The 13560-nt window shown below is 47.4% G+C and overlaps 1 protein-coding gene across 1 annotated transcript in view; it reads right to left on the reverse strand.

The window, feature by feature from the left end:
* Positions 1–13560, reverse strand: part of Cacna2d3 (calcium voltage-gated channel auxiliary subunit alpha2delta 3) — an 812900-nt gene that overhangs the window by 55448 nt on the left and 743892 nt on the right. Inside the window, 2 exon segments of the mRNA XM_040747790.1 lie at positions 1431–1483; positions 4236–4311. Coding sequence (XP_040603724.1) covers positions 1431–1483; positions 4236–4311 — 129 coding nt within the window.

Here is a 13560-nt window from a genome sequence, read left to right on the forward strand (position 1 = left end):
GCTGGGCTCCCATCGAATGGCCACTAGGTTTTCAAAAGGCTTGGAAAAAGCTACTTCACCATCGGTGCCAGCATAGGCCTGAGATCACCGTCTCCTAGTTGGGAAGGGTTTTTAGTTGAGAAATGTGTGCTGTTTGGTCAGAATTCAGCCTCTCGTAATTTGCCTTAATTTATACATAGTTTCACCTGGTTTAATTCTACGATAAATAGCCAATTTCTAAATGGCCTTTTGCCTTATTTCAGAACTTAAAAATTGAACATTCTTCTGGGTCAGAACCACGGTCTACAGCAATATAGGACAGGTTCAGCCAATGTGTTTATACTTGTGGGGGGGGGAGCAAAAACTGGGTCAAACTTTTAATGAAATTATGCCATAAGCCAACTTCAGAAAAATCAGAATTTCTCAGTTGATAGTGAAGGGTACAAAAACAATATGAATCGCCTTCTAAAGGAATGGCAATAGATCAAAAAATACTTTTCATTTACTTATCATACTCATGACTACTATCCCTAACAACTACCTTTCCATCAAAACCCACCTCTAGTCTTAATGCAGCTTCCATCTCTAGAGCATGTCTTTGCCTTTGAATATATAAGCATTCTCGAATTAATAGAGATTGCATTAAAGCAAAAACTAAAAACCAGACTGTCAGTTCATGAAATAGCAAGAGATTTGACTTAAACCTACAGCACTGGACCCTGGCTGGGAAAAAGAAGAGTGACAGGTTGGTATAGTCTGGTCAATTGCTATATCTGGGATACACTGTTAACTGCAAGGTATCCATTATCTCATCTGGAAGGCAGAGTTTTCATAAATCTGACCTAATCCTAGCACTTAGGAGGCAGAAGCAGGCAGATCTCTGTGAGTTCCAAGCCAGCCTGATTGATCTACCAGAGTGAATTCCAGGACAGGCTCCAAAGCTACATAGAAACCCTGTCTCAAAAAAAAAAAAAGTCGGATCTAAGTCACAGAGTCAGCCAGCATCCTCAGAAGAGGACCACAGTTTGATGAGGTTAACTTACTAACCCATACCTAGGTAGAGCCCCAGCCCTTTCTGTGGCCCATGTAAACCTGGCTTCTGCCCAAGCCAATACATCCCAGCAACAGTGGACAGCTTGGCTGTGTGCTCTCCCGACCGCAGCCCACCCAGGCAGCATTAAGACAACCAGGCATCCATGTTAAATTTAACAGTAACCACAATAAATAGATTTGGCTTGTGTATCATAAGCTGTTTGTCTGCTCAACAATGACATAGTTGCGAATAACTAACACTAAAAAAGATAGCTTTGTGTTCTTCTCAGAGGTTGGTACTTTGAGGTATTCAGTGGATCCAGAGTTAGCAAGAACATGGTCTTCCCATTCACTGTGTCAGAGAAACAGAGGGACAAGGGCACTGGTGGAAAAGAATATAGCTAGGTGATGGTACTTACAAGACAAGCTCAGTCATTATCCATTTGGCTGCGGAAAGGAAGGCGTTGTAGGGCTGAAGGGAAGAATTCACCCCGTTAAAACAACGGCTTACACAAGTAGTTTGTAGTTTGACTTAAGGCTTTACATAAGACAATGTTATTCTTCTGGAGAGATGGATATCCTGTTAAAAACCAGGGAGGGTCTAGCTAACGGAAGAAAATGCTTGGATACTGTATCCCAAAACTAACATTTTAAAACTTTGAACTCCCCTGTAGTGAGATGTGATTTACAAGTAAAATAAACATGATCTAATACAAGGGTTATCACTAGGGGGAAGGAGGAAGTTCAACAAACGATGCTTAAACCTTTACCCTCTGGGGGCTAATATTTCACAGCCTGATGCTGAGGGGCTGGAATCATGTAACTAATTTCAAATGGTAATTCGCAGTGCTCCCCTTTGGAAAGGTGACTCGCAGTTCTCCATCACTGGATGTCATTCATTGGGAGAAGCACAAATTGAACACACTCGATTTTAATGCCTTCCATGAATTATGGAGGATTTGGGCTGCCTTTTCTCGCACTTACATATTTGGACTTGAAAAAATGATAACCATATGAACATGTGATTTTATCCCCACAGAAAATCCCCCTGCATGCTATAAAAGAAGGCATTGACAGCCTAATCTTTATTTCAGAATATTTTAATTAAAAAAAGCAGTCGGATTGTTTACTCTGTGATATTTCCTATGTGGATAATTCAATTTCCTGAATTCTGGAAAATACCATGTCCTCCTCAGTTGGCTCTTTGTACCTAGGTATGCCAGATATGTAAGCGACGTATAGACTAGCAAGGCAGACGATGGCATTGGCAGAGCTGGGCTCCAGACAGCAGGTCCAGAAAATCCTTAGCACCTTTTGTGGCTGCCATTCGGGAAGGTCATGGCAAACCTTGGTTTCTGAGGTGACAGCTGCCTAATCCTCTTCTCGGAGTATTTTTAATTACAAGAACCAGAACTGGGAATGGAGGAATTACCCAGTTTTAAATAAAACAAGAACGAATTCATAGTTCCCTAACTTGCTGAAAGGTGCCTGTCTCAAGCCAGAAATCGGCAGAGAGCAGTATAAACAAACAAACAAACTAAACATTCTGGGCTTATTCCCGGCCCACCCTGCTTTGCTTTGGAGTTCTTGCTCTGATTTCAGTGAGGTCTTCAACATTGAGCCCCAAACTGGAGAACTCTGAGCCTCTAGGTGTAGGGTCAGAGAATGATATTAACTTTTAACAATTTCTTAAAACTAAATGGGTCTCAAAGCCCCATGTTTTGCCATTAGGTGCTATGGCATTTAAACCATCACTTTCCCCCATCCCCAGAAAGACCCAGGGAGTCAGATCCAGGGCTAACTCTAGGTCTTTGTTTCCCCTGGGATGGGTAGCACAGGTGGAGCTGAGAAGATAGGCCGTGTAGCTTGGCCCTGGCTCACCAGAGGCCAGGAAAAGGGGAGCTCCAGCAGAACTTGCTAGACTGAGCTCCAATTGCATATCTGAGCAAACAAAGGGATTATGCAAATAGGGATTAAGATTTTGAAAGCAAAAGATCACTGAGGAGGATAAGGCCATTGAGGTTTCTTAAAGTAATGATGGAAACTAGTCTTGGGAACATTTCTAATCTGCAAATAGTCACACTCAGTGCAGGGAAGCCAGGATGGTCATGAAAAGTCCCCATTAGAAGTGCAGTTCCCTCTAGAGTCTCCTGCAGGTGGTGTTTTCTGGAAAATCCTACTCTCAGGGCATTTTGGAAGCTATGAGGTGAGGACCCTTTCTTGCTTGCTCAGAGAAGGAGAATCAGGTTAAGCATTTGGCTTTTAGGTAATCCCCTTGTAAAGTCTCATAGCTCACAGAGGCCAAGAAGGTAAAGCAAGAAGGCTTTGAAATCTTGTAATTTAAGGGAAACCTTTTGGTTGCATTTTAGTATTCCCAAAATCATGTGTCAAGGGTTATATTTGTGTACATATGTGGCTCATCTTGAGGAATACCTTTAAGAAAGAAAAAAAGCCCTGAGTTTTCAGATAATTGAGGGTCAAACCGCTATTTTCTGTATATTGCAAATTTCATTTTTGAAGCAGGAATAGTTCATTTCTGACAGTCTGGAGGCAGTTTTTAAGGACTCAGCAACATGTACCTTGATCCTAGTGGACACACACATGTGCACACGTCTGTGAAAGTGCTCATTTGTGTGTGTCTGCGTGTGTGGAGGCCCAGGGTAGATGGCAGATGTCTCCCTCAGCTGCAATCCACTTTGGCTTTGAGACAGTTTCTCAAAGACCTCAGAGTTCAGAGATTCTGGCTGGCAGACAGTGTTGGAGATTCACTTGACTCCAGGTTACACCTGCCCCGTGCTGGGTTACAGATGTGCACCACCATGCTTGGCTTTTGTGTGGGTCCTGGGAACTAAAACTCAGATCCTTATGGTTATGTGGAAAGAAGTCTAGTGACTGAGCTGTGAAATCAACTCTCCCAGAAGGACAGTGTCTGTGGAACCAAATTCTTTTAATTCTCTTATGTAACAATCAGTGAAGCTCTTCTCTCTTTGTGTATAAGCGGGGGTGGGGGTGCGCGGTGTTCATTAATCCAGCTAAGACCTCGACCTGCTTTTTTAATTTATATAATCTCTGGATCTGGGTTTTAAACAGAAGCAGTTCTTAGCGAGCACAGCCAGGAAATACCTTTAAACATTCTTGGTTTTGAGTAAGGTACATTTGATTACCCTAGCTTCTGAGCCACATTTCCCCCAAGGCAGCAGAAGTGCCCAGTGCTTTGTACTTACATCCAGGAGTCCGTGGGCACTGTCGCTGCTCTCCTTGTTGGCTCTACACATGGCTTGGTAGTCATACAGGGTGATTCTATGGGGGAATAGAAAGAGGCATCAGGAAATGAAACGATATGGGCACTACATCATGCTTAGGGCCAGGGAAGTGAGTGGTCACCAGCATCACATACAGTTGTCACAAACAGAAAGGAGCCTAACAGGTACCATCTACTAGTTCCCATGCACTAGGAAACAGACCAGGATTGAGTCAATACCTAAAGTGATGGGAGGGGAAACAGGAGCCTCATTGACTACAATTCACTCAGTGTTAACCACTCTGCACATCCTAGTTTGAAAACAGCATGATTCATGAAACTAGAATGTGGGCCCTTGGTTTCTGCTGCTGAAGAGAGTTGAGCTGTCAGCCCCAGAAACGCTGTACAGTTTGTTGAGGTAATTTAGTTTCCTGTTGACAATTTTTTTTAAAAATAGAGGTAAATGGGACATGCACTTCATGCCATTCTCAGAAGCACTGGCTAGAGCCAGGGATCCCAATCTGGCCTTCAGCGTCCCATAACAATTCCCGGCCGTCCAGAGGAGAGACAACCGAAGCCCAGCCTGACACAGACAGATTTCAAGTAGCTTCTTCATATATCCACTCCTATATGTTGATGTAGAGAAGTCTCCCCCACAAGAATTCCTTTCTAGAACAGTCCATGGCTTAACACTGGGTGCGTTTAGTTGCTGTACCTAGAGAGAATACTACAATAGACTACTACCACCCTATGTGGCTGGCACTTAGTTGCTGTACCTAGAGAGAATACTACAATAGACTACTACCAACCTATGTGGCTGGTCTGATGTGGTACCCATCTCTTACCCCCCTCACTACCCTGGCCCCTAGTATAGTATATATCATGGAAAAGGAATTGTTTTCTGATGGGAGATGCCATTCTGTAAACCTGTCTGTTATTGGTTGTGGAATAAAGCACTGTTGGCCAATAGGAAAGCAAGATAGGTGGGACTAGGAGTCAAGCAGGATTCTGGGAAAGAGAAACACAAGGAGTCATCATGTAGCTGCCATAGGGGGTAAGAAGTCCGGACCCTTTTCTCCGGTAAGAGAAATACTTAGATTAACAATTATGGAGTAAATACTTAAGTCAGAGTTAGCCAGTAAGAAACAAGCAAGTCCAACAGCTCTCGTATTCTCATCATCTCATCCTCTCTCTCTCTCTCTCTCTCTCTCTCTCTCTCTCTCTCTCTCTCTCTCTCTCTCTCTCTCTCTCTCTCTCTCTGCACAGGTTGGTTACCTCTCACCCCCCTTTCCTTCCCTGTCCACCAATAAAAGTCCACGTGGGACCGTTGACTCACGGTTTGTGTCTCGTTACTGCGTAAACCCTGACATTTTAACAACAGCCACACTCTTCAAAACATATCACCCCGTTTGCCAAAAGCGCAAAGCAAGTCTAAGCCAACCTGGCCATCCGAGTCCACACAGCTCACCAGTGACAGAGCCTGAAAGAGCTGAGGGCCCGTCTGCACCCACTTCAATGTGCCCTCTCTCTTCTCAGAAGTCTGTTCTGAGGGGGGTCTCGGAAAGGCACAGAGTCACACCTGTATCCATGCCAGGCTCTCGCCAGACTATCCTAACAAGTGCTGCCCCAAGACAGGTTCTCAGAACCAAAGGCCAGGGTCATTTTGCAGCTCCAGCTGAGCAGGCCCCGCCACGCCCAGCCAGAGAGAACCAGCTGGCTCACAAGGCTGGCTGGCTGGTGGTGACCATGGTAACCCCCTGACTGACAGATGGCTGGAAGCCCGGGATTCTCCCTGGATCTTTTCCAGAGACCCCAGCTGACACTCTGAAGGAGAAATGAATCACCACGGGGAAGCTTCCTGGCCTGAGCACCTGCCTCTCACTGCAAACGGATGGGGGAGGGGGCGTCTGATACCACTACTGTTCCCAAAGAGGTCAGAGAGTCAACCCTCCCCATCATCTACTCCCCACGTTGACATCCTTAACCAGATGTTCCAAAAACAAACAAACAAAAAAAGACTTTCAGATTATCGGTCTTTTGGAATTGATTTTTCTTCTTTTCTTAACTGTTTTAAATAACTTGGCTTTCTGGCTACCTGCATCCTGTCCGGCTGATGACAGTCAAAGAACAAGATAATTGCCTGCTTCCCCTGGGCTCTAAAATAAGCCCTGAGAATGGTGCCTAGCCCTGTGGAGCCTCATGACAGATAACGTGCCTTAATTCCCATGACTTCATCCCCGGACCGCTTCAGCCTCGGTTGTCCACAGCCCGGGGACCCTGTCATTAGCGACGAGCCGCTCCCTTACATGGGGCTCTTTGAGACTTTGATGGAGGCAAGCACCATGTCCCAGGCAGCCTCTCAGAGTGGCAGGAACAGAGCCCGCCATGCACCCTGGACAGGGTTGGTCTACTTGGACATTTTAACAGCCATGTTGCTGTTACTGTTTCTTTTTCTCTCCACTAGGAAAACAAACAAACAAACCAAGAACCCCAACGGAGCAATTTTGTTTTCTCTAAGGTTTAGCAGGTTGGCTTTTAAAGTGGTAAGCTGGGCTCATTTAGACTTCTTAGCAACTGTGCCCCAAGTCCAGGAAACTTGCCTATTGTAATGCCTAAACGCGGTAGTGCCCGGCCCCCACCCATGGCGGAACGCTTAGTCTAAAACCGGATCTTGAAACAGCTCAATAGTTACAAGCACGGCCACAGACGCATATGCGGAAAAGCCTTTGACATGAGGCCCATCTTGGGGTGTAATGAAACCATTTTGAATCTAAACCTCTAAGAAGCAAAGAGACTGACCTGAAGCAGCACCTACAAATATTTTTTTTTCTGTTGTTGCGCTTGAAAAAGTGTGCGTCCCACAGGGGACACTCTCCAGGCGAGGGCTCTGGATACAGCCACAGGAAAATGCTGAAAGAGGGGAGCGCTGTCCCTCCTGCCCCCAAGGCCCACGGTCAGGTCGCCCCACTGAAGCATCACCTCACAAGACACTGTAATTTCCACCCGGCACACTCATGCGGGAGCCAGGATTTTTACCTCACCCAGGCCCTGTTGCCTTCCAGTTGGCTAACCACACGTCACTCAGCACCAGCTTTACTTGACTAACAGACTTCGTAAGCTGTGTGTTGCCAGCCTTGCCGGGGAGGCAGCGTGGCCACAGCAGATTGCCTTCACTTGGGATGTGCATTAAGTTGACACCTTTCGTTGACAGGTGCTGATGGTATCTCCCATTTTCTCCCAGGGTTACTGGCATTCTCCACCCCCCCATGTCAGGGGCGTGGCACGTTAACTAGAGTAAGAACCTAAGGGAGGTGAAGCCCAACTCAAGGTTACTCCCACAAGCAGAACTCGGCAGAGTTTTCACCACACAGACAAGTACTGGAGAGAACGTTAAAAGGCAGGAATATCAATCTCAGATTGCAGTCTCAGAGGCTACTGCACACAGTCTGCTGGCGCCATTGTGTTTAGGCCCGTGCCAAGGCGCTAAGGTATCACAGAGGAACACTGAACATCACATCAGGATATCCAAGAGGCTGAGAACAGCGGGAGGGGGCAGAGCTAGGCCTATCTTCCTAAGGCATGATTCTGATGACTCCCTCCCTCCAGCCAGGCCTCACCTCCATAGTTCCCCTGCCCCCTCAAGAACCTCACCCAAATACTGAGTCCACCAGTAGATGAAGCCACTGATGACTCCTTGAGGACTGCTTGAAGTAGCGATCACTGGAAGTTGGGCTCACTCCTCAGAGGAGCCGCGTAGAGTAGAGCAGGTGTGGAGGAGGCAGAGCTGGTCTCCCAGTGCCTAGCTGCTCTTTTGGTAAGCGCTGCCCAGGTAGTTCCTTGTTTACTTTGCCTGGGTGCCTTGGAAGTACAATGAAGGCATCCGTTTGAGCAGAAGTCTTGAAAGGGAGGCTGCTAAATAAATGTAATTCACTAAAAACACTAAAATTGTTTGCCCACAGCGCATTTCCTTGCAAACTACAGGCCAAGTGCGTCCATGATGGACCTTGCTGGCTACAAGAAAAATTAGATAGGCGAAAAGGAAAGGAAGATGAGCCTTGGTCTTCCCAGAAACCATAGGAATATTTGGTAAGAGTGAACCCACAGGGAAAACCCTCCAGATCCTGTTACATGATAGGTAGCATCAAACCAACGTCCCGAGGAGTGGACCTACTCGGCACCCAGTCCCTACCTGCGTTGAACTCCTTGGGTTCCCCATGGAGCTTGTTCCAGCCTTCCTCCCTCCACCCCCCTGAGTCACACTTGTCCCTCTTACAATTGGCACCTCCTATGTCAGCTGTAGTCTGACTCAGTGGGACTCAGATGAATCATGCTCTACCCTTTGCTGGAGGAGGGAGTGGGAAGAAGGGAGACCCACACTTCTTCGATAATCTGCTAAATACTCTGCTGTGGATCGATGCCCTTCCCTTCCTGAGATGCAGCCTGGGCTCCCTCCTGCATATTTTGCTCTACTTATCGGATCGTAGAGCGGTGGTTCTCCACCTGCGGGTCGAGACCCCTATGTGCATTAAGCAGCTTTTCAGAGGGGTCACCTAAGACGGTCAGAAAACACAGATGTTTGCATTACAGTTAGTAACATCAGCAGAACAGTTTCATGGTTGGGGTGGCCACCACAACATGAGGAGCTGTATTGAAGAGTCTCAACATTAGGAAGGTTGAGAACCAGTGTCTTACAGAAGCCCATTAGGATGCCTGGGAGGGAAATCACCATAGGCATGAAAGATGGATCTCATCCTACCTGGTTTGGGTTGAATGTGAAATGTCTCCCTCAGGCTTGTGCATTTGAACATTGGTTTGTAGCTGGTGACATTGTTTGGGGGGTCCTGGTCTAGCTGGGACATAAGGCCTAGGTGGTGGGCATAGGCCACCAGGAGTGGACCATGAGGGTTATAGCTCGGCCTTGCTTCCTGACCCCGAAAGACACGAACAGGATGCACCACCATGACTTGCTGTGACCAAACTTGCAGCCACCGTGCCTGCCCTGCCATATGGTCTGGAGCCACCATCCAGCCTTACCCCTCCTCCTTTAAGGGCTCTGTCAGCATTCTGTCACAGCAGTGACAGCTCCCTCAAGGAAGGGTGGAGCGACAGCACTGGAAGGCAAGGAGACCCCAGGCGCTGTACGCAGGGCAGGGAGCAATAAGCTTAAACAGCTTTGCTTGGAAAGAGGAGGGCACCAGAGACACAGAGAGAGGCAGCTGGTTATGTGCCAACCCCTCTCTGGGCCTGGTGACATGATCCACATGCCAAGTGGGGTGTGTGTGTGTGTGTGTGTCTGGATATGTGTCTCTCTGTATGTCTGTGTCTGTGTCTATGTGTATGTGTATCTGGATATGTGTCTCTGTGTGTGTGTGTGTGTGTGTGTGTCTGGATATGTGTCTCTCTGTATGTCTGTGTCTGTGTATCTGGATATGTGTCTGTGTGTGTGTGTGTGTGTGTGTGTGTGCGCGCGTGTGTATGTGTGTGTGTATGTGTCTGGATATGTGTCTCTGCGTGTGTGTGTGTGTGTGTGTGTGTGTGTGTGTGTGTGTCTGTCTCTCTCTGTGTCTATGTGTATGTGTGTCTGGATATGTGTCTCTGTGTGTGTATGTGTGTGTTTCTGTATGTGAGTCTCTGTGTGTGTGCCTTTGTGTGTGTGCAAATGTGTGTCTATGTATATGTCTGGGTGTATGCCTATGTGTGAGTGTGTGTCTGGATGTATATGTATGTTTCTGGATGTGAGTCTCTGTGTGTGTGCTTCTGTGTGTGTGTGTGTGCGTGTCCTGCAAGGGGTTTGTCCTGTAGTGACAATCAGATTCCAAGACTGGGAAAACAAGCTATAACACAAGCATACTTTCAAGTTGGGGGGCATAGCTTACTTTATCCCTTTCAGCTCATATTTATGGCTATGTGAGGACTTCATTTAGAGCCTAAATTTAGACCATTTTGCTGAAGAAGAAAATAATGACATTGAATAAGAGCTAAAGCTCAGCAATGCCTGTGCAGGAGCATTGAGACTGGTGCATGAACTTGACACTGGCCTTGACCTTGGCTGCACGTGAGAAGCCCATGGTGACACTTACAGCACACACGTGCTGGGGCTCCTTCCACACCCCAGTGTGAGGTGGATCTCTCAGGATGCACCCTGAGCATAGGTGTATTTTAGATTTGTTTTACTCCTGTGAGACACTGAAGAGTCCAGACCCCTCCATCAGCCTCCATGCTGTACAGTGGGGTCCCTGACTTCTTGTTAAGTGACCAATGAGAAAAGAGTGGTTTGATCCCTTACTGAAGGGCTGATTTTACCTTCTTAGGCAATAATAGCTCTGCAATGCCCCAACATCCCTGTTGACGAAGCAAGTTCGCCTCAGAGAGACTGAGAGACCTGTGCCTAGCCGCGTGGTTGCAAATCTGTTGTTCTACATGAAGTCTTCCTTTGACACCAGAGCATCAGATGCAAATCTATTGTTGAACATGAAGTCTTCCTTTGATACCAGAGCATCAAAGAGGCACCATCAAGAGCTTGGGAGCTGCCAGGCATGGGACCTCCTGCCTGTAATCCCAGCACTAAGGGAGGACAAATGGCAAAAGAAATTTCAACTTTTTCCTACGAGGGACTATTATTTATCTCTCCATGGATAGTTGATAATTTCCATCGGAATCCCTGGAGGTAGGAATGAGGGAGGAGACCCACGAATTCTACTGTAGTTGCAAAAGGGGACACGGTCATGGCTGACAACGACAAAAGACAGATACAGAGTATGCATTCTGAGAAATGCAAGTTCATGGCTTTTACTAGACAAGAGCATGAGTGGAAAAGAAAACAGCCAGGACAAGACCCCCCCCCCCAGTGAGTCACCATTCCGTGAGCCCACATACTCTCTGTGATGTGAACAAAGAAGTGTTTGAAGCTCTCTGGAGCTCAAATAGCTGACCTGGCACAGACTGACAGATAAGGACGGGGGAAAAAAAGTGCAGCCTACGGGCATGGTGGATCTGAAGATTTGTGAATTTCAGCTGAGTGATCTCATCACTCACCTGGTCTCCCAGCCTGCAACTTCTGCTCGCCAGATAAGACACCGCTGAGCCAACACCTTCCCTCACCTCTGCATATCACTCACTAGATGCTGAGGTCGAGGGCAGAGGGCGGAGAAGTCTTGCTTTGTCCACACTACTGGACATTGGAATCCAGCTCAGCCACAGAGACTTGGGCTGAGTTCTTGGTCTTCCCAAGACTTAACATCTCCACACATAGATTGAGTCTGTGGCTTTTTTATCCCCGAGGTTGTTGCCATGGGCCTACAGACCAAACCACTGAACAGTCCTACACATATGAACGGTCACACTTGCTTAAATGCACTGCAGACAAGGGTCTACCAAGTGTAGAACAAAGGTCCCACGTCTCTAGTTTGCCCTTGGCCCTGCTACTGGGAAGCTGGTCCTGTTTTATGAAGTTGTTGGAAGGTTTAAAGAACGGTGATGTGTGCGGGTCAGAGTGGTACACACCTGTAATCTCGGCGCTTTGGAGGCTGGGGCATCAAGGCCAGCCTGGGCTATAGTGTGAAATGACAGAATGGAAAGGGAAGGAGGGAGCGGGAGGGAGAAAGGGAGAGGAGAGGAAAGGCGAGAGGAAAGGATAGGTGGATGGGTGGATGTATGGACAGATGGGTGGATGGGTGGATGGGTGGATGGGTGGATGTATGGACAGATGGGTGGATGGGTGGATGTATGGACAGATGGGTGGATGGGTGGATATATGGAGAGATGGATGGATGGGTGGGTGTATGGACAGATGCGTGAATGGGTGAATGGAAAGAAGAAAGGCAGGTAAAAGAAAGAAAAGAAACAAAAAGCAAACCAGGAGGAAGACGCTGGTCCAACCCAGCTCAGCTGCGGCAGTTGCGTGGAGGAAGCCAAGATGGCCATTTTCTCTTTCTTTCCTTTTCCCAACACTGCCGATACATCTGTTCTTGCCTCTTGGCCCCTAGGTCATAGAGAGCAGCTGGTGGGACAGATTGAGGCCAAAGACTCAGCTAAAGTGACCAACAGCAAGGAGTTTTGCCCTTAAAGGGCTCCAGGGGCTGTTGTGGAACTGTATCGGACATCTTTGTAAGCAGTTCAGTTGTTCACGGAAATCAAAGGCCCAAGAAGTCATGGACCCCCGACTTAAGTGTCTTTCCCTTCTGATGGCACTGCCGAGGCAATGGCCATTGGGTCACCAGGTGAGAAGGCAAAACGGCAACAGCAAAGACCCACTGGCTTTTAGGGAAGCATGCTGTCAGGTATTTGCATCGCCATAACCAAAATACCGAGAGGAGTAAGCCGGTGGATCTACTGTGGCTCTCGGCTTCAGAAAGGTCAGCCCATCGTGGCGGAGGAGAGCAGTTCACATTAGGAGAGCTAGGAAGCACAGCAAAGGAATACAGGAAGGGAACAGGGCAAGACATAAATAACTCTATGAGACAGACCCCCAGTGACCTACTTGCTCCGTCCCCCTGCCTGTTAGCAGCTGCTAATAATGGTGCCTGTTAGGAATCAGTCAAGAGATGAACCCAGCAGCTAGGTCAGGGCCCTCAATACCGTCTCTGGAAACCCCCCTCACAGACACTCCAGCAGGTCTTCCGCATCTTTCCTCGGTGCTACTTCGTACGTTACAGTTGAGTCTAAAGAATTATAGCAAGCATTGCTCCCCAGGGGGAGGAGCTGAGAGTCCAACCAGGGACACAGCCAAAGACGGAGGGGTGTGAGCGGTTTGTTTTCCAGCCATCTGCTGGAGGTGACCCTGCCTCTTGTGAATGATACTCATTAAACCAGAGAGGCCGATCAGAAGGAGAATCCTTGTGCCAGCAGCAGCATCCATGGCACTGAAAAGAGAGTGAGCTCAGTTCGCTGACCTGGGTCCTACCAGAGTAGACTGTGCCTCCAAAGCAAGTGTGCCTCTCTGTAGGCGTGATTCAGCTTTGCCGGGGTCCATAAAAATGGCTTTGCTTCATCTTGGTTTAGGGTCATAGAGTTAAAACTATCCTTACTCTTCCAAGGTTAAAGTCAGAAGACCTAAAGGTGTAAGGTGTGGCTACTGTAGGACGTTTGGTCTTGGTCATGGATGTCTTATCTAAATAACAAGAGCCTTGGTCTAAGATGTGGTTACCCTTAAGCCTCAAGGCCAGACAATGAGAGATTTAGTCTACTGAATGCTTGGAAAATTAAGGAAGTAAGTCTATTTGTTCCTTGTGTCTTGATAAAGAAGTCTCTTGCCTTTTCCTCCTCTTTGGTTTGGATGTATTAGGATGTTGAAGAATAAACTTAACGAG

Source organism: Mesocricetus auratus, unplaced genomic scaffold (assembly GCF_017639785.1).
Source record: "Mesocricetus auratus isolate SY011 unplaced genomic scaffold, BCM_Maur_2.0 Super-Scaffold_100006, whole genome shotgun sequence".
NCBI classification, from domain to species: Eukaryota; Metazoa; Chordata; class Mammalia; order Rodentia; family Cricetidae; genus Mesocricetus; species Mesocricetus auratus.